This window comes from Mustelus asterias, chromosome 3 (genome assembly GCF_964213995.1).
Source record: "Mustelus asterias chromosome 3, sMusAst1.hap1.1, whole genome shotgun sequence".
NCBI classification, from domain to species: domain Eukaryota; kingdom Metazoa; phylum Chordata; class Chondrichthyes; order Carcharhiniformes; family Triakidae; genus Mustelus; species Mustelus asterias.
The window spans coordinates 35,608,223-35,630,464 of NC_135803.1; the positions used below are offsets into that span (position 1 = coordinate 35,608,223).

At 40.1% G+C, this 22,242-nt stretch overlaps 1 protein-coding gene across 2 annotated transcripts in view; it reads left to right on the forward strand.

Annotated features, from left to right (window-relative positions):
• dis3l2 (DIS3 like 3'-5' exoribonuclease 2) overlaps window positions 1-22,242 on the forward strand; it is a 248,192-nt gene that overhangs the window by 23,440 nt on the left and 202,510 nt on the right. For both annotated transcript variants that reach the window (XM_078207700.1, XM_078207706.1), the window contains 3 exons: window positions 8,013-8,156; window positions 9,130-9,269; window positions 17,689-17,742. In XM_078207700.1, coding sequence (XP_078063826.1) covers window positions 8,013-8,156; window positions 9,130-9,269; window positions 17,689-17,742 — 338 coding nt within the window. The remainder of the gene's footprint in view (window positions 1-8,012; window positions 8,157-9,129; window positions 9,270-17,688; window positions 17,743-22,242) is intronic.

Here is a 22,242-nt window from a genome sequence, read left to right on the forward strand (position 1 = left end):
CTCTAGTCTATACTCAGTCTTTTGAAGTTAGTAGTCTTATGCCTCTTTATGCTCGGCTTAAATGTTTTTATTGTGTCTTGTGTTCAGTCTGACCAAGGCATCGGTTTTATCTTTTGTTCAATGGATAAAGCTGTATAAATAAGCATTCTGCCTTGTTGCAGCTCTCAAGTGATTTCAAATTAATTATTGAATGTGCTGTTGACAAGATTGCTTTTTCTTCACCTGTAGGCTATTTTTACATTGTGCATTAGTGATATTTTGCATTTGTGATGATGCGATCACTTTTATTGCCTATGTCCCTCTTTTACAGCATTGGTACCTGTAGAACTAGATCAGAGGGTGGGGTGGGATTGAGCTATCAACCAACAGTGGCACATTCAGTGGATCTGTCACAATGATAAAGGGTTAGAAACAGCCATGAGTGATGCTAACGAAAGTACCATAGTGAGCAAACCTGGTTGTGTCAATAGGCTGTTGTACCCATGGAAATATAGCATGTGAAGTATTTGTTAAAAATGTCTATCATCCTCATAATTAACAAAATTGCTGGAATCTGTAATGTTGAATTTGAATGATTTATGCAGTTACATGTTTTTAATTACAGAGAAAAAGGATGTTCTTCCACTTCTCATTTCTAAAGAAATTTGCACCCTCAGGTTCTTATTTCCACCTGGATTTCTGCCCATATGACTTATAAAGTGTTATCTGCCTACTGCTTAGAAACACATTACATATTATAATATTACGCAGTTCAAAGTAGATTTGAAGTAACTAGATACTTCAACTGGTACATTGTGTTCCTTTCATAATGCAACATGTGTGTTTAATTTTAAAATGCAGACTACTAGAAAATTTTCTATGAATTTTAAGTAAGCTGGGGTTTGATGGGCGGTAAAGTAGCAGCATTGCTAATCTCTTATTCTGTGTGCAGAGAATTCTCTAAACTAAACTTCATCATCTATAAATTTATTGAATTTAAATGAGTTCCTTCAATTTAGCTGATAAAATAATTTTTAATGTGACTCCCAGTTTGGGAGTTAACGTTAAGAGTTTTTGCATTGGATTAGCGCTTTCCAGATGGAACTACTCTTGATGATTTTTTTGTCAAATTGCCACTTTATTTTGAATATGTTATAATGAAACTTTAAAAAAAAAGTAAGAATTGGTACCAATTTAGTCGAGTGCAATGACTACTAAAATGTAATTTTCTAAGTCCAGTTTATTCCTTTGCTGATGATTCCTCTGCTAAATGCAATTGAGGGTTTACTTGGCCTATGTTAGCTCATTATTTTGAAGGAGCCTTCACTCTTGCTTATCTTAACTTTTTAAAAGATGATTCCATGGATTGTTTTGCCTTTACTTATCCGAAAGTCCATGTATTGATCATTTTAGTAGAAAACGAAGCTACTTGATGCCAACCCTAAATTTCCCTCAGCTTTCTTTGAAGTTATGTTCTGAATTTGCCTTTTTCTTTTAAGAATATTTCTACAAAATTACCCTAAACTCAGGTTTCTAATAAAAATAGAAAATAAGAGCAGGAAAAGACCCTATGAGCCCTCAAAGTTCCTCTGTCACTCAGTATGATCATGGCTGTTCTGTTTCAACTTCATTTTGCTACCTACTCCCTATAGCCTTTGATTCCCTGAGAAATCAAAAATCTATTCAGTCTTGAATATGCTCAATGATGGTACATCCTCGACCCTCTGAGGTAGATAATTTCAAAGATTCAGAACAATCCGGGTGAAGAAATGTCACTTAACCAATGATGGACCCAATACACTAATGCTGGTCCTCTGTGTTCTAGAATAGTAGAATATCAAGATGCAAAAGAGAGGAAGGAACTATCACTAGAGGAAAATATACTAGGAAAACTAATGGAACGAAAGGCTGACAAGTCCCCTGGACACGATGGCCTGCATCCTAAGGTTTTGAGAACATAAGAACGTAAGAACTAGGAGCAGAAATAGGCAATTCAGCCCCTCGACCCTGCTCCACCATTCAATACGATCATGGCTGATCTTGGTCTCAACTCCACGTTTCTGCCCGTTCTCCATAACCCCTCAACCCATTGCTAAATACAAATCTATCTATCTCCTCAAATTTACTCAATGTCCCGGCATTCACTGCACTCCCGGGTAGTGAATTCCACCGATTCACGAGCTTTTGAAAGAAGTCATTTCTCCTCATCCATCTGCTGGTCTTTATCCTAAAACTATGACCTCTTGTTCTAGATTGCTCTACAAGAGGTTTCCACTCTCCATCTACTTTGTCAATACTTTTTTTATACTTCAATTAGATCTCCTCTCATTCTTCTCAACTCTAGAAATTATAGGCCTAAACTGCTCAATCTCACTTTGTAAGCCAAACCCCTCATCTCTAGAATCAATCTGGTGAACTTCCTCTGAACTGTCTCTAGTGCCACTACATCCTTTCTCAAATAAGGGGACCAAAACTGTACCCTGTACTCCAGGTACTATCACACCAATGCCTTGTATAGTTGCAGCAACACTTTACTTACATACTCTATTCCTTTAGCTATAAATGTGAAAATTCCATTTGTTTTCCTTATTATCTGATGTACCTGCACACCAGTTTTCAATGCATCGAAGTACCTCAAAGTCTCTCTCCATTAAGATAATAAGTTGCTTTTCCATTTTCCAACCAAAATGGATAACCTTACACTTATCCCCATTAAACTCCATCTGCCACATTTTGGCCCACTCGCCTAACCTATTTTTTATCCATTTGTAAATTTCTTATTTCCTCATTGCAACTTACTATCCCACCGATTTTAGTGTCCCCTACAAATTTGGCTATAGTACTTCTATCCCTGTATCCAAGCCATTAATACAGATTGTAAATAGTTCGGGCCTGAGGACCGAACCTTTGGCATCCAACTAGTTGCAACTTGCCAACCAGAAAAAATACTCATTTATCCCGATTCTCTGGCTTCTGTCAGTTAGACAGTTTTCTATTCAAGCTAATAAATTACCCCTAACCTCATGCGATATTAACCTTCTGTGTGGCACCTTATCAAAAGCGTTCCTTAATTCCAGATATACTACATCTACAGGGTCCCCATTATCCGCTTAGCTGGTTACATCTTCAAAGAACTCTAGCAAATCAGTCAAACAGTGATTTACCCTTTATAAAACCATGTTGACTCTGATGGATTTCAAAATATCCTGTTACTACTTCCTTAATAATGGATTCTAACAATTTCCCAACAACAGATGTTAAACTAGCTGGTCTATAATTTCCTCCTTTCTGTCTCTTTCCCTTTTTTGAATAAGGGTGTAACATTCATATTTTTCCAATCCACTGGAACCTTTCCCGCATCAAAGGAATTTTGGAATATTAACCAAAAGATCCACTATCTCCGCTGCCATTTCCTTTAATATCTTAGGACTTGTCTGCCTTCAATCCCAATAGTTTGTTGCATACCAGTTCCCTATTGCTGATGATTGTTCTAAGTTCCTCCCTTCCTATTACCTCTGCATCACCTGTTACTATTGGGATGACACTAGTGCCCTCCACCATGAAAACAGGCAAAATATTGAGTTAGCGTCTCTGCCATTTCTGTGTTCCCCACGATTAACTCCCCAGTCTCTTCCTCCAAAGAACCAACAATCACTTAGCTACTCTCTTCCCTTTTATATACTTATAGAAACTTTTGTTATCCTTTTTTATGTTTTGTGCTTGTTTTCTTTCATAATTTTTTAGTAACTCTCTGTTGATCTTTAAAAGTTACCCAATCTTCCAGCCTGGAAGATTAAAAGAAGTGCCTAAAGCGATAGTGGATGCATTGTTTATAATCTTCCGGAATTCCCTAGATTCTGGAAATATCCCCGTAGATTGGACAGCTGCAAATGTAACTTCTCTATTCAAGAAAGGAGGGAGACAGAAAGCAGGAAACTATAGGCTATTTAACCTAACATCGGTCATTGGGAAAATGTTGGGATCCATTATTACAGAAGTAGTAGCAGGACATTTAGAGAATTATAATATAATCAGAGAGTCAACGTGCTTTTGTGAAAGTGAAATTGTGTCTGACAACGTTGTTCGAGTTCTTTGAGGATGTAACAAGCAGTGTGGATAAAGGACAACCAGTACATGAATAATGGTTGGAATTTCAAAAGGCAGTCAATAAAGTGCCACATAAATGGTTACTTACTACACAAGGTAGGAGCTCATGATGTTTGGGATGACTAGCACGGACAGAGGATTGGCTAACTAACAGGAAACAGGGTCAAGATAAATGGGACATTTTCAGGTTAGCAAATTAGCCAGTGGGGTGCTAAAGGAATCAGTGCTGTGGCCTCAGTTAATTAACAATCTATATTAATGACTTGAAGGAAGGGACCAGTATATTGGTACTAAATTTGCTGATGATGCAAAGATAGGTAAGGAAAAAAGTTGTGAGGAGGAGACAAAGAAAGGTTAAGTTAGTGGGCAAAGATTTGGGCAGATGGTGTATAATGTGCAAAAATGTGAGGTCATCCACTTTGGCAGAAAGGCAGAACATATTTAAATAGAGAGCGACTACAGATGCTGTGGTACAGAGAAATCTGGGATCTCCATGCAAGAGGAGGGTCTCATTAGTGCTGCACAGACATATCAGACACACACCCATCACTTAATGCTTTCTGTACAGTTTAATCGACATGTTTTCCAGTTCCCATTTCTCTCAATAATTCATATTTCGAACACCCAAATAAAATTAAAGTACAATTTTAGAAAATAAAAAATGACACATTTCACAATGCGATTAAATTTTTCTATTCCATTGTCTTTGAATACCTTTTCTTAAAGTTTTTACTTGAAGGCCTTGGCGATTTGATTTGATTTATGATTGTCACGTATTAGTATACAGTGAAAAGTATTGTTTCTTGAATGTTATACAGACAAAGCATACAGTTCATAGAGAAGGAAAAGAGAGTGTGCAGAATGTAGTGTTACAGTCATAGCTGGGTGTAGAGAAAGATCAACTTAATGCGAGGTAGGTCCATTCAAAAGTCAGATGGCAGCAGGGAAGGAGCTGTTCTGTTTCCCCTGAAGCCTAGGGTTTGGGCTGTTATTTTTGCCCAGAGCTGGGATACTGTTTGTTGAATTCAGATTCTCAGTCAGCATATGCAGTGCACCAGTTTTCCAGGATGTATTATTACTGTGCAGTTAGTACTAGTAATGCAATATTTCTTTTCAGCTTCCAACAGTTCGCGTTCTATTATTGGAAGGGATGCTTGGGGCCAAATAGCAATTTTTTACTGAGGTGAAGCTTACATGGAGTTTTTAAGAGGTTGTGTGTGCTTAGGTTTGAAAAGTACAGAATGGTGATCATAAACAGTAAAATCTCAATGAGTCGAATCCTAGGGAGACTGTCTCCAAATTTGTGTTAAATGGAGATTTGGAGGGGGCCCCATTCCCACATTAATGCATTTTGATATGCTTACAAACGCGGTCTAAATCAAAAATAGATTCAAATGATGAATGAAACTGAGTTAAGCAGCTAATGTGTGAAGAAGTCTTTATTCAATTTGTTCACACCGTACTATGTCCTGACCTTGCAAAAGGCCAAGGCCTTGCATTAGAAAAGGCCGGGAGTTAGAATCATAGAATCCAATTTAGAATCCTACAGTCCAGAAGGAGGCCATTTGGCCCATTGAGTCTGCACCGACCATCAATCCCACCCAGGCTCTATCCCCATAACCCCATGCATTTACCCTGCTAGACCGCCTGACACTAAGGGACAATTTAGCATGGCCAATCCACCTAATCTGCACATCTTTGGACTGTGGGAGGAAACCGGAGCATCCGGAGGAAACCCACGCAGACACGGGGAAAATGTGCAAACTCTGCACAGACAGGAGTTGAACCAGGGTCCCTGGTACTGTGAGGCAACAGTGCTAACCACTGCGCCAATGTGCCACCCATAGGCTTCACTGCTGAAAGTTCTATACCGGCCTTCCCACAGCTGAGCAAAAAGTGCCTTGTCATTGATTGGTCTCGCCCTTTTCCTCCTCATGTTATCTTGTGCAGTCGTAACCTGTTTGAACTCAGCATGGTGGAAGCAACTGGCAATTGGCTTCCATCACCATCTTCCATGTCTTTTTCATCATGAACGTGGTCTCTATTAAGGTTAGATTGTACTCCTTCTTACCAATGACCTTGATAACCTGAGAGATTTCCCACTCCTGTGCGATATCCACTTTCTGCTTCACACCACGGTTTTCCAGTTGCTGTTTCAACTTCACTTTCTCTCTGATCCACAATACTTATAATTTTCTCCCAGGTTTAACCATTCTTGCTGGTTTTGCATGTCCTTTCACAGGGAGACCTTGATCTCAAATAATGCCTTGCCCAACACTCCATGATTTTGCGCTGTTTTGTCTCATTCTGCTCTGAATGCTTGGCAGTCATATGAGAAGTTTAGACTGATCCGGGGTTACCAGTGCAGAATGTTGGCTTATCATGAGCATTATTTTATGGGATCTGTTACTCTATCACTAGGAATTGTTGACTCCATTGGTGTAACTGGAATTTCTTGCCATTCAAGTTTGACTTATTTTGATTTCACTGTAGCCTATTGTAGCTTTCGTTTTATGCTCTTTAAATCCACCAAAGAAGCTAACCTGTGAGTTTTTGTTCACTGTAATTTTGAGTTTTTAAAAAGTTGTATTTAATTATGAACTGTGTTTTTGTTGAAACCATAGTTAAACTATTTACAGCTCCCAGACACGAGCCAGACTAGGGCATTTTTAACCCCATCTCCCCTGCAGTAAACTGGCAGGAGAGCAAGTTAACTATGTTACTTAACGGCCAGAAAGCTACAAGGGACTCTCTTCTAAATTTTAATCTGCCTTATGGGCAGGTGGAAAGAACATGTGTTCAAAGTCAGTGGGATCCTTCTTTATGCGTGCATGTACGTCCTTCCTTTGAAATCAGGACCCCAATGCAAATTTAATTGGTGACTTGAGTGGGTAGCTGTTACAGCTTCACTGCCGGGTGAAGAAAGTTGGGGAGAGCCGCCAGAACCAGAATGGACTAAACAGATACATTTTTTATACTTTCCTGTTGGGGCCAGGAAGCATAGAAACTTGGGTTCCCCTGACAAAAAATTATTTAAATTTGTAGATTACACAACTGCAGGAAGGAAAGTTAAAGAAAAATGAAGCAAAACTAATGTATAAGGAGATCTAGATCAGTTCTGAATATGGGAAATGGTTGGCAAATGGCACATAATGAGGACGAATGATAAAGTAATAAGACCAGAAAAAGGAAAATAAACAGTAGAAAGATAAACTAATTGATCCTCTGGTGCAGGACTAATATGAGAAAGGAATCTGGAGGTGTTTGTGGATGGCTCTCTGAAACGAACAGCACACAGTGAAGCAGGAGTAATGAAAGTTGACGGGATCTTGGAATAATTAGCCAGAGGTGAAGAACACAAATTCTAGGAGGTGATAAATTGATATGTAAGATACTAGTACAACCTCATCTGGTATAGTCTTGTTGCCGTACACAATTCAGACATTTGGGCCGTTACCAAAAGGGGCAACCAAACTGATTCTTAGCTTGAAGCATCTGAGTTACAAGGAGAGACTGAAAAGCCTGGGATTGTTTACTCTGAAAAAGAGAACAGTGAGGGGAGATATTGCTGTCAATTAAGGGAATAGATAAATTGAACCAAAAGACTTGCTTTGGTATTTCTGCAAATTGTAGAACACAGACTTTCATTTTAAAAAAAAGTACATGGGTAGTTTAGATTTAATCAGTTTGCAGTGAGATTAATGAGTAGAATGGACTACTAAGAGATAGAGAGGATAGATAATGTGAAACAATTCAAGGCGAGCATTGAATAGATATTTGGCGCTGAAAGGTATTAGTTTTTTGGACTGGGTAGATATACTGTGGAATTTTTCTGGTCCTGTATCATCTATTTGACTTATAGTGACTTCTGCTTGAGTATAAAGGAAGAAAATATCATGTATGTTAAATATCTTGATTGCTTTCAGGTGAAATTGCAGACAAACGACTTGGTCCAAAAGCTAAGCACAGTCACGAGTCAGTCAAAAGTAATCAACCTTTTGACAGGAGAAAAAAATCTGAATCATTGGAAGGAACTGATAAAATGAATTTTAAATCTGTGATCAATAAAGGTATGATTTAAAAAAAAATCTCATTTGTATGGATGTTTTGTTGTTTCTCCCTCGAGCCAAAAATATATTTACTGAAGGTCTGTAATTGAATTTAACCTTCAACAACTTTTTTTGTTTTCGTGGTGAGACTGAGCAATTAAGGCTGTTGAGCTGGACACCCAAATCCTCCAGATTCTTAAGCTCTTGCCATTAAGCTGTCCCTCTGTGCATTGGAAAATAATCAGAGGGAAGATTGATGGGACTGTAGTCTGACTATATTGTCATAAAATGCAGATTTTCAGTAGTAGAGTTTTAAAGTTGAATATAAGCATGTAAAGATTAGATAAATTTTCTGCGTTAGGATTTTGCTCTCCGGGATGCCAGTGTTTGTTCTCAGTTTGCATCAAGGTGTGCCACTATTTAAGTTATGGACATTCTACATAAATTATCTAAGAATCACAGAATTGGTACAGTGCAGAAGGGGGCCATTCAGCCCATTGCGCCTGCACCGTGACAATCCCACCCAGGCCCTATCCCTGTAACTCCATGTATTTATCCTGCTAATCCCCCTGACACTAAGGGGCAATTTAGCATGGCCAATCAACCTATGCAGTAATGTTTATTGAGGCCAAAGCCTCATACATGGCATAAACACTTCATAAACATGGCATAAAATAGTGAATCCATTAGCTCGCCAAAAACCATGCCACTGAAGACTTGTAGCATTTATTTTACAAGAAATGCTGAAAAACTGCCTTTTTGTCTGGAGACAGCTTTGAATATATAGTTGATACCTTCAGTTTAAAGGCATTAGTTTGCTGCACATGTACCACTCAAAAATACTTTTCATGTGTAAGTCTGAAAAAACAATTCTACGAATTAACCAGTTACATTTATTTAGCACCATTAATGAAAAAAGTACCAAGATACTTCACAACTAAAATATGTGAGAAATCCATAATTTTATTGATGACTTGCCTTCTGTTCTTTGCAGTGGAAAATCTAGCTATACAATCAACTCCTAATGATAAACGGAATCGGAGAAGGTCTGGCCGTGGGAGGAAGAAGATATTTGAAAACTATTTGTCAAGCAGTGATGTTTCAACTGGCTTAAAGAGAGGAGAACTTATACAGGTAAACTAAGTTTGTATGCTACTTTTGTCATTTAATTGAAGAACCCAGAGGTAAAAGTTCAAATGTTATGACTTCCTGTTGAATCTCAAAAATAAAACCATTGACCCTAAAATTGGCAGAATAGTGGATAGTGTAGAGGATAGCTATAATTTCCAAAACAATAGTGGAGTGGGCAGTAAAGTGCCAGATGGATTTTAACATAGAGAAGTGTGAGATAATGCATTTAGGGCAGTCAAACAATTATAGGGAATGCACAATAAATAGGGAATATACTAAGAGGGGTAGATGAAGTGAGAGATCTTGGCGTACAAGTACACAGGTCCCTAAATTCAAGTAGACAAAGTTGTAAAGTCGGCATATGAAATGCTCTCCATCAGCTGAGGTATAGAATATAAAAGTAAGGATATAATGTTGGAATTATGTAAAACACTGGTGAGGCCACAACTGGAATATTGTGTGCAGTTACGGTTACCATGCTGCAGGATGGACGTAATTGTTCTGGAGAGAGTGCAGAGGAGGTTTAGAAGAATGTTGCCAGGACTAGAAAAGTGTAGCTATGAGAAGAGATCGGACAGATTGGAATTATTTCCCTTGGAAAAAGGTGGCTGAGGGGTGACTTGATAGAGGTGTACAAAATTATGAGGGGAAGAGATGGAGGATAAAATTGTTTCCCTTGGTGGAGATTTCTAGAACCAGGGGACATAGATTCAAAATAAGTGGTAGTAGGTGTGGAGGGGATATGGGGAAGAATTCTTTTATGCAGAGGGTGGTGGGTGTCTGGAATTTGCTGCCCGAGTTGGTGGTGGAGGCAAAGACCCTAAACTCTTTTTTAGAAAAGTACCTTTATCTGCACCTTCAGTGCTGCAAGTTGGGATTAGAAAGGGCACCTAGGTGTCTTTGGGCTGGCATGGACAAGATGGGCCGAATGATCTCCATCTGAGCAGTAACTTTTCTATGGTTCTAATTAGATGCTCTGATGGCAAAAGCCAGTTGATGTTTGTAAATGGCATATTAAAACTTTAAATCAAAATATTTGAGCCACAATAATAAAGAACAGAACCTAAACATATTGTGCATTTATGAAACAATTGGAGGAGCTGTAGCATTATTTGGTTGCAATTTACTTGCACAATAAAATTTTAAATTGAAAAATATAAGAAAGTCAAGAAAATATGATACACATAATGACTACAACAATTTTGGTAAAACTAACACAGAGCATAAAAGGTGGATTGTCTATCTTCCTTTCTCAAGGACTTTACGTTGTTTCTCCTTTTTGCAAGGCTGCTCCCTAGCTCCATGTCTACTGTTGATAAAGCTGCTGATTTGCTGGGTGCTGTCAAATACACTGAAAACTCCCTGAGCCCTGAACGAATTTAAAAAAAAAATATTGTGCCAAATTTTAAATTGAACAGTAGTCATGTATCATACATGGAATTACCATTATTGGCTGTTTTTGCTTGTCATTAAATTTGATCAAATTAATCTTGAGCTGAAATTGAATTTAGGTACAGAACAGAAAGTATAAGCCAAAATTTATTTAGCGCCAAACAACATAAGAAATAGACCATGTGGCCCCTTGAACTGCCATTCAATATGATCATGGCTGATCATCAGCCTTGACTCCATTTCAGCTCTCCAATCCTCAGATCCCTCGAAAGACCAAAAATCTGTCTACCTAAGCCTTGAATATAATAAAAAATGGAACTTCTACTAACCTCTGGAGTAGAGAATTCCAAAGGATCACAACCCTCTCAGTGAATTACCATTAAATTTACTGTCCCTTCCTGCTTATCTTTACCAAGTTACTACACTACTCTGTTGACATGACTTTTAGATTTCTAGATTTCTCTTCACCTGAGCCACCCTCCTCCCTTCACATGCCAACTAGTTATCTAACTGGTTTAAGAGGGTGTGGTACCAAGTTGGTTACATTACTTGTCTAGTAATCCAGAGGCTTGGAATAATGATCTGGAGACATGAATTCAGACCCGCTATGGCAGTTAGGGAACTTAATTTCAGTTAATTAAATAACTCTCAAATAAATAGCTACTCACAAAAATGGTGACTATGAAACTACTGATTGTCATTAAAAAACCCATATGGATCACAAATGTCCTCGGTCTCTGTGCGACTCCAGACCCAAAGCAATGTGGTTGACTCTTAGCTTTCATCTGAAATGGCCTAGCAAACCACTCAATTGTACCAAAATGCAAAAGAAAACAGACTCGATGGGCCACCTGGCATTAACCCAGACACTGGACAGGACAAAAGTGTACCAGCCCAATCAACCCTGCAAAGTTCCCCTCATTAACATCTGAGGACTTGTGCCAAAATTAGGAGAGCTGTCCCACTGACTAGTTGAGCAACAGCCATAGTCATATTCTCAGAATCATACCTTTCAACCAAAAAACCCAGAGAGCACCGTCAGACAGGAAGTTGCAGAACAGAGGTATATCGTCTGGAGGGGATGGCCCTGGGAATTCTCAACATTGATTGTGGACCCCTTGAAGTCTCATGAAATTAGGTCAAACATGAGTAAGGATATCAGTTGATTATTACCTGCTATCCCCCACATCAGTACTTCTCTACGTTGAACACCACTTTGAAGAAGCACTGAGATTTGCAAGGGCACAAAATCACCAAGAACTACATGAGCACCACCACTGACTGATTTGGCAAATTCCTGATGAACAGAGCTGCCAGACTGGGTCTGTGGCTGGGTGATGACAGAACCAACATAAAAGAAAAGTCCTTAGGAGTGACCAGCATGCAATCCTTGTGGATATGAAGTCCCATCATTATTTGGAGTTCGTTGTCCATCATGTTTTGTGACACCACTAATGGTGTCTAATGTGCTAAATGGAATAAGTTCAAAAGAGATTTAGCAGCTTAAAAAGCTGAGCATTCATGAAGCACTGTGGGCCACGAACAGCAAGAAAATTGCTTTCCACTACAATTTGTAACCTCGTGGCCCAGCAATAACCCTCACACTGTCATTCCTATCAAGCCAAGGAACGAGCCTTGGTTCAATGAGGATTACAAATGCAGGAGCAGCAGCAGGCCATCTAAAAGTGAGATGCCAGTCTGGTGAAACTACATACTACAGGACTAAATACATGATAAACAGTGGAAGCAGCATGCTCTATGCTGATCCCAGAGCCAACATAATAGATCAAAGCTCTGCAGTCTTGCTACATACAGTCATGGATGGTGATAGACAATAATTAATGGGAAGAGGAGCCTCTATGATTTCCCCATCTGTATTGATGGTGGAACCCACCATGTCAGTGCGAAATATAAGGCTGAAGCATTTGCAACTGTCTTCAGTCTCACCCTGAGATCCCCATCTTTACAGCATCCAGTCCGTAGCTATTTCAGTTCTCTGCAACCAAGACGCAGCCTTCGACGCAAGTGCAATTGACACCATCCTGCAACAGCCTACCCGCCACCATTACAGCACAACCCCAGCCTGCCAAGAGGTCGAAAAAGCCATCTGTCAGCTAAAAAACAACAAGGGCTCTGGAGCAGATGGAATCCCCACTGATGTATTAAAAAGCAGTGGAGAGGCCCTCTTGACAAAATTCACAACTCCATCACCCTTGTCTGGAAGGAAGAGAGCATGCCGGGAGATCTCAGAGATGCCTTAATTGTGATCATCTTCAAGAAAGGAGATGGGTCTGACTGCAGAGGGAGTTTCCTCCTCTCTGCCACAGGAAAAATCATTGTGGGAATCTTCCTCAACTGCTTCCTCCCTGTGGCTGAAGAACTCCTCCTTGGGTCTCAGTGTAGCTTCCACCCATCAAGAGGCACAGTGGACATAGAAACGAGAAGCAGGAGTAGGCCGTTCGGCCCTTCGAGCCTGCTCCATCGTTCATTTGATCATAGCTGATCATCAAATTCAATATCCTGATTTTTCTCACCACCTGCACCCCCCCCCCCCCCCCCCCCCCACATCCCTCGATCCCTTTAGCCCCAAGAACTATATCCAATTTCTTCTTGAAATTGTACAACGTTTTGGCCTCAACTACATTCTGTGGTAGTGAATTCCACGCATTCACCGCTCTTTTATAAGCTTCTAAACTTCAGTGAATATAATCCTAACTGACTGAGTCTCTCCTCAAATGACAGACCTGCCATCCCAGGAATCAGCCTGGTAAACCTCGCTGTACTTTCTATAGCAAGGACATCCGTCCTCAGATAAGGACACCAAAGCTCCACACAATACTCCAGGTGTAGCCTCACCAACGCCCTATACAATTGCAACAATCCCTATACTCAAATCCTCTCGCTATGAAGGGCGTTATACCATTTGCCTTCTTTACTGCCTGCAGTATCTGCATGCCTACTTGCAGCGACTGATGCATGAGGACACCAAGGTCTCGCTAAGTATCTACCTCCCTCAATTTACACCTATTCAAGTAACAATCTATCTTCCTATTATTGCTATCAAAATGGATAACCTCACATCTGTCCACATTATACTGCATCTACCATGCATAAGCCCACACACGCAGCCTGTCCAAATAATGCTGAAGCATCCTCTTCACAGCTCACCCTCCCACCCAACTTTGTATCATCTGCAAATTTGGAGATAATACATGTAGTTCCCTCTTCCAGACCATTCATATATAATGTGAACATTTGGGTTCCTAGCACAGATCCCTGTGGAAACCCACCAGTTACTGACTGATAATCTGAAAAAGACACGTTCATGTCAACTCTTTGCTTCCTACCTGCTAACCAGCTTTCTATCCATATCAAGACATTACCTGCAATCCCATGTGACATGACCTTCAGAGTGCAACAAATCCAAGAAAAGCACAGGGAACAACATCAACCTCTGTACATGGCCTTCTTCAATCTTGCAAAGGCCTTCGACTCTGTCAGCCATGAGATTGTGGAACATCCTCCTCAAACTTGGCTGCCTACAGAAATTCATCACCATTCTCCGCCTGCTCCATGATGACATGCAAGCCATGATCCTCACCAGCGGAAACACCACAGACCCCAAGGCAAGTGCAAACTGGGGTCAAACAGTTATCGCACCAACACTCTTCTCCATCTTCCTTGCAGCAACACTCCACCCCATCATCGGGACACTTCAAAGCTCCAACGGGGAGCTTTGAAGCTCCCCGTTGGAGCTAAACTGGACATGGGGGAAACTGACACCTCCAGGCCAGAACCAAGACTACCCCAACCTCTGTCATTGAGCTGCAGTACACAGATGATGCCTGTGTGTGTGCACACTCAGAGGCAGAGCTATCGTCATGCATCGTCATATGCATTCACTGAGACATATGAGAGAATGGACCTCAGATTAAACATCCAGAAGGCAAAGGTTCTCTACTAGCCCATTTTTTCCACACACAACTGCACCCCCTTCTCCCTTACTGACCATCAAGATCCCTGGTGAGCCCCTGGACAATGTGGTTCATTTCCCATACCTCGGGAGCCTCTCTTGGCATGGGCAGACATTGATGATTAAATCCAACGTTGACTTCAATATGCCAATGCAGCCTTCGGACACCTGAGGAACAGTGTTCAAATCCAGCACCAAGGTTGTGGTTTACAGAGCAGCTGTGGTCCCCGCCCTCCTGTATGCATTAGAAACATGGACATACCCGACACAAAACTTCTGAAACAAGTGTTCTACTCTGAGCTTTGCAATGGCAAGCGATCACTCAGAGGACAGAGGAAAGGCTACAGGGACACTCTGAAAGCCTTTCTAAATAACTGCAATATCCCATCGACACATGGGAACTACTTGGCTTTGAATGTACAAACTGGAGAAGAAGCACCGTCGAAGGCACCAATCACCTCAAGCACCACTGGCTGGAACTCGCGGAGGCCAAACATAAACAGCGGAAAGTGAGCACATATTCCAGAGCGTCCCACCCACACACCTCATCAAATATCACCTGCCATACCTGTGGCAGAGTTTGCAGCTCCAAGATTGGACTATTCAGCGACCACCGTACCCACCTCCCTGGACTGGAAGCAAGTCATCCTCGATCCTGAGGGACTGCCAAAAAAGATCTAAGAACTACTCATGAGAGTCAACAATATAGACTTTTCTCATTAGAATATTGGCTGGTGATACAAAGTTAGGTATAAAAGTAAGCTGTGAAGAGGGCACTTAGGCAGGCTAAGTGAGTGGGCAAGAGCTTACTGAGATTGTAGGAGGGAGGCAGGGAGATGTTTTGTAGTGAAGAAACACTGATAGTTATCTTTACATTCTGGGAGTGTTCTCAGAATAGTGAGCAGTTTTGGCAAATTTAGCATGGCCAATCCACCTAACCTGCACATTTTTGGACTGTGGGAGGGAACTTGAGCACCCAGAGGAAACCCACACAGACATGAGGAGAATGTGCAAACTCCACAGAGTTACCTAAGGCTGGAATTCAACCCGGGTCCCTGGAGCTGGGATGCAGCAGTGCTAACCACTGTGCAACCCTTGTTTCCAGGGACAGATTTGAAGGAAGTGGTTTTGAAAGAGGATGTGAGTGGTGAGGGCTACACTTGTGTGGTTGATATGATGGGAATAGAGAAGGATGAATCAGTGTAGCAGTGTTTACATGAGGGAGAGGTTAAGGAATAATAGGAATGATGTTGCTGCTAAGCTGCCCAGATGTTTTTTCCAAAAAGCATCAAAGGTATCATGCAGGCCCTGTTCCAAGATAAATTCTGTGCATGCGCAGCTTTGAAAACAAATTAAAGTGACCATGCACTGATTTTAAAAAAAAAAAGTGCAGAACAAAATTTTAAAAAGAAAAATGGTTACTGAGCTTAGAGGAAAAAGAAACAGTTGAATTGAGATGAAGGCTGCAATCACTGTGACTGGGGCTTTTTGGTACCAATGCGAGAGGAAAGAATAGAGAGGATATCTTGGTGAAAGATTTGCAGCTGGTGCTGGGGAACAAAGGTATTAAAAGAAAGATGAGAAGGGTGAAACAAGATGAGGTGGTCAAAGGAAGAGGCATGAGGTTGGGGGAACAGACCAAGACGACATTTGATGTGGACGAAACTATGACTGCTTTGCTTTGGATGGAACAGTTAGATGAAGGTATGGTGAAACAGCGAGGCTTCAGTAAGGAGGGAGGTATATTAACATTAGCTAAATCTCCATCAAAGTCAAAATGTCAATTTAGCCATTCATAGTGATGTAATGCATGATAAGTGAGCAGAGAATTTGGGGAGAGTTACGGAGTGGGAAGGTGATTTTTGATCCACCGGCAGAGTCCATGTGGTCAGCAAAGGGAGGAGTGAGCAGAAGAAGGGTGATACAATTACTTTCCAACAGGCAAATGTCACATGGGTGAGGTAAAAAAAAAAAGAGGTTAGTGCCTAGATGTTTTCACTTCAGTTGCCAAGATCCTAAGTGCTGGAATTTCCTTTCTTTCTATCTTGGCCTCTTCACCATCCTTTTCTCCTTTAAGAGGCTCCTTTAGTCAGGCTTTTGTTCATTTGCTCTAAAATCACCTTATGTAGCCTCGTGTCAGCTTTTGTTGGGTAATGCTTCTATAAAACGCTTTGAGACGTTTTACAACATTAGACTTGTTATCAAAATGCAAGCTATTGTTTTGGTGTAAATTAGACAGGAATGGCTATTTGAGTTTTATTTTGACTGAAATATGATCAGTTTTTTTTATCATCAATTCAAATGTAAATTTGGATGGGTCTAGGGTGAATGCAAAACAGCATGCAAAGGGAACAATTAGAGTGGAGTGTCAGAGCGGAGTGATAACTCTTAAAGCCTACTTATGAAAGAATCAAGAACAAGAGGGCACAGATTCAAGCTGATTAACAAAAGAAACAATGGCGAAAATGAGAAGAAACCGTTTCACTCAGTGAGTGGTTAGGGTCTGGAGTGCATCAACATTTCGTCTAAGATCTTAAAACATGGAAAATTTACCTAAAGGTCAATAGTATATTTTTCTGTGCATGTTTATTATAGTTGGTATTATAACATCCGAAGTCTTTAGGAAGCTACCCTTTGTTCTGTTGTGAAAGGTTTTCTTGTTATAGAGTAATTAATGATATTTCTGAATTAAGAAAAAGACATACTTGCATTTGTGTAGTGCTTTACATAATCTCAGGACATTCCTAAGTGCTTTAGCAAATGAAAGGAAGTCACTGTTGTAACATTGAGGCACTCTAGTGAAAGGAAAATATTATTTTAGAAACCATTTAATTTGACCAATATTTAATTATATTTCACTATTACTTGGTGAATACCAATATTTTAACGTTCTCTAATGTTTCTATAATTTTTGAAAATTGTAATTGTGGCCCATGCTAGTTCGCTGATTAGTGTTAAAGTGGAGAAATTGTGTGAGGCAGTGAATGTTAAACATGCGATTCAAAATGCTATGGTTTGAAAAATTTAGATGTACACTTTTTCCAATGTTGTTTACAGGGCCCACTGAGAATAAATCCGAAAAACTACCAAGAAGCCTTTCTTCCTTTTCCTGTAAGTAAAAATGATCTTCAAGATATGTTGAAGCTAGTTTTGACAAAGGACTTTCTTCTTTTTGTCCAGGACACTTGTCGACCAATGCTGTGGTATCATGTCTTTATAATCAACTGCAGTAAACTTTGATTTTGTTTGCAATATTATGTGAAAGATGCTGTTTTGTCATTTAATGATGCGCTATACTTGTCCAGTAAAGCTGAGCAGCAACAGAAATTGTGCAAAATGTGTCATGGATTGACAGCTATGTAAATGCAAATCCAGTGGCCTAATTGACATGTTTTAGCTACAGTCGCTGGGAATATTTCCACACGTTGCTTTAAAAGCTCTAAAGCTGTCTAATTTTAAGTATTCTTTCACGTCTATCTTGTATGTTGACTCTACAGAGTTCACTTGTCTCATTGCTGTTGGACCATTTGTCAGTTTAAATATGGCTTTAAGTATGCATTATATACAGAAAATGCTGGAAATACAGAACAGGTCTGCAACATCTCTGGAGAGAAATAGAGTTAATGTTTCAGGTTGATGCTGACTCTTCATCAGAACTTGAGGAAAGATAGAAATGTAATAGGGTTTGAGCAACTGAAAGGGTGGGAGGTGGGGGGTGCTGGAGGAAGAACAAAAGGCAAGATCTGTGATAGTGTGGGAGCAGTAAGAGTTTTAACAACACCAGGTTAAAGTCCAACAGGTTTATTTGGTAGCAAATACCGTTAGATGGAGTGGAAATCTGCTCTCAAACAGGGCACAGAGACACAAAATCAAGTTACAGAATACTGATTAGAATGCGAATCCCTACAGCCAACCAGATCTTAAAGATACAGATAATGTGAGTGGAGGGAGCATTAAGCACAGGTTAAAGAGATGTGTATTGTCTCCAGACAGGACAGCCTGCAAGTCCAGGAGGCAAGCTGTGGGGGTTACTGATAATGTGACATAAATCCAACATCCCAGTTTAGGCCGTCCTCATGTGTGCGGAACTTGGCTATCAGTTTCTGCTCAGCGACTCTGCGCTGTCATGTGTCATGAAGACCGCCTTGGAGAACGCTTACCCGAAGATCAGAGGCTGAATGCCTGTGACCGCTGAAGTGTTTCCCCCATAGGAAGAGAACAGTCTTGCCTGGTGATTGTTGAGCGGTGTTCATTCATCCGTTGTCGTAGCGTCTGCATGGCTTCCCCAATGTACCATACCTCGGGACATCCTTTCCAACGCCGGCATCTCCACATAGTGTGGGAGGGCAGAGGCGATTAAATGACAAAAGGTTTAATGGAGGATGTAAAGAAACAAAAATGTGTCCAGGTGAGGCATGAAATAGCCAGATAGCAGCTGCCTGAATGCAAATGAATGGAATAAAGAAATAAGTTAGGAAAAATGAGCCAGCACTAAAAATGAAATAAAATGGAGGCAGAAGTTGTGAACCAAATTTTTTGAACTTGTTGTTGAGTGTCAAAATTTGAGATACTGTTCTGCAAACTTGTGTCAAACTTCATTGAAATGTTGTAGCAGACCAAGGACAGAAAGGTCAGAATGAGAGTAAAGTCAGGGATTGAAATGACAAGTGATAGGAAGCTCAGGGTCGTCTTGCTTGTGGACTGAATGGAGGTGTTCTGCAAAGTAATCTTGCAGTCTGCATTTGGTCTCTTCAACGTAGAATAAAAACACATTGTGAACAGCAAATACAATATACTAAGTTAAAAGAAGCACAAGTAAAATGCTGTTTCTCTTGGAAGAGTGCCTTGGGATGGTGAGAAGTGAGGGGTAAAAGGGCAGATGTTGCATCTCCTGAGTTTGCATGATATGGTGGCACATGAAAGAGGGGGTATTGGGGGTGATCAGGGCGTCATGGAGACAACAGAATGTTGAAAGAGAAGGGCAAGGAAAGATGTGTTTGGTGGTGGCAGTCCAAAGATGTGCAGGTTAGGTTGATTGGCCGTGCTAAAATTGCCCCTTAGTGTCCCGAGATATTTAGGTTAGAGGGATTAGCGGGTAAATATGTAGTAATATGGGGGTAGGGCCTTGGTGGGATTGTGGTCGGTGCAGACTCCATGGGCCAAATGGCCTCTTTCTGCACTGTAGGGTTTCTATGATTCTGTGATCATGCTGGAGGTGGCAGTAAGGGTGGAGAATAATCTGTTGAATGTGGATGCTGGTGGAAGATGAGGGCTAAGGGAACTTCATGGTTCTAGGAGGGAGAGAAAGTGGTGAGAACAGAAGTATATGAAATAGATCTGAAACGTTAGAGGGTCCTTTCAACTGCACTGGGCATGGGGGTATTTCCTCAGTTGAAGGAAAAGGATGACTAGTTTTAAAAAAATTTTCAGGGAACATCTTATTACATATTAAACATGATCCGGAAAAGTGATGAGCGACTATACCTAAGAACCCAACTGAAAACATGGATGACAAAATGGTAGAAAGTCACTTCACAAAAGGGACTGTTACCAGGAAGCAATATGACCCCAGTTCTTTTAAAGATTTTTGAGCAAAAATAAGCTATGCTATGCACTCTCTGTTGTGGCAATGTTCTGTTCAAGCAATTCAATTAACAACATCAAGTGCTTCCCAAATATCAAGAACCAAAGAAATTTGTCTAGCCAATCATTCCATTGTGTTTGTGCCAACTCTTTGCTCGTCTTCATAAATAATCCACTGCTACATGCTCTTCTTTTCCTATGCTTCTATATTTATCCAATTTTCTCTTAAAGATGCAGTGGTTTCACATCCCTTCCCTGTGGCCAACCATTCCATTGTGTGGCAGCTTGCTAATTATAGATTATTCCATATGTTTCTAAATACTCATTAATTTTATCTTTATTTTTGAAGTTTAAAGCCCTGATTTATAAGGGGTGGGTTTGAGTTAGATTACCCTTTATACTCCTTTGATTTTGTGTTTTGTTCATTGACATCAATGATCGGCATGTTATGGTAAGATCTGGGTTTAAGAATTTGCCCATGACTGATTTCAGACTACGGGCCTTTTAATTATTTGGTTTATCTTTTGCTGTCTTCCTGAACACTGATATTATTTTGACAAATGATCTGACCCATGGCACAATTTGCTTACGCTGAGAATTGAAAACATGGTTTGAAATAGCATGCCATGTTTCTGAAGTCATATAGACTGATAAATGAGGAGAAGAAAAGCAAAGGGAGTAGTATCAAATTCTCACAAACCTTCCAACAAACAAGCCTTAGTATGACGTAAATTGGAAAAGTTGTTGGTGGGTTCAGTGTTAATACAAGAGCAGTAGGAAAATAAGTATTGTAATTCAAACACATGCTGCACAGGTCAGGTTCAGCTCACCTGTTTCCAAACCAGTTTAACCTGGATGTTTGTATTTGCAAAGATGAATGGGGTGGCTTTGCAAACAGCTTGCCTTTTTAAAATATCCTCTTCTGAAGGGAGCAGCTCAATAGGGTTTATAGGCAGAAATGAAAATAATACAAGTAGGAAGCAGTAAAAATCAAAAGATTTGGAAGAGAATTAGATGTATAGTCAGAGCCTTTGAAAGAATGAATGACTGGTAGCAAGGAATTTGATATTTAGATAGAGAATTTTGAAAATACTTGCACAATCATAAGCCAAACATTACTGCATAAATATTGCATGGAGTTGTTGCAATTTAACAGTCCTGATGCAGATTTTCTTGGCTTTGGCCTAGATTAGTAACAGGTTAAACTGTTACAGGTTACTTGATTTGGTTTTGATTTGATTTATTATTGTCACATGTATTAACATACAGTGAAAAGTATTGTTTCTTGCGTGCTACACAGACAAAGCAAGGAAACGAGAGAGTGCAGAATGTAGTGTTAGCCATTTACAGTACAGTACTTTTATGTGATGTAATGTAAATTCCCTAATTTTTAAAATAAATATCTAATTTAGAACAAGTGTGTTGTTACAAACTTGGGATTGTCATAGTTCCCGGGTTCATCAGTACCTGTCACCCCCTGTGTAGATCCCATATCCATGATATTTCAATTTCTAGCATCACCCAATATGTGTGTCCCAATTTTTATTTTGCCCCAATTTTTATTTTGCCCCATGTAAATTTTTTCAGAAAGTGATACTTTTGTGCTTTTCATTTCCTGTTTGGCTATCTGTGAGAATTCTTTTATGCAATACTTGGACAGTTTAATGATATCATGATAATTTCATACCAGTAATCTCTCTCTAAAAATGCTACAAGCAATTGCACAGTGAGAAAGTTAAATTTTTTGCCACAGAGATTTCACTGAATCGCCCAGTGAAGCTTTCTTTGAGGTTGGTGTGCCCTTTCTTTACTGTTGATTGCACAATCCAGGCAAATGATGTTGGGTTGGAGTGTCGCCTCACAGATTCCTAAACAATTGAAGACTTTAAGGTAAACAAAGTTAAAATGTAGAAGAGTCATAGAGGTTTACAGCATGGAAACAGGCCTTTCGGCCCAAATTGTCCATTCCGCCCTTATTTTTAAACCCCTAAGCTAGTCCCAATTGCCTGCATTTGGCCCATATCGCTC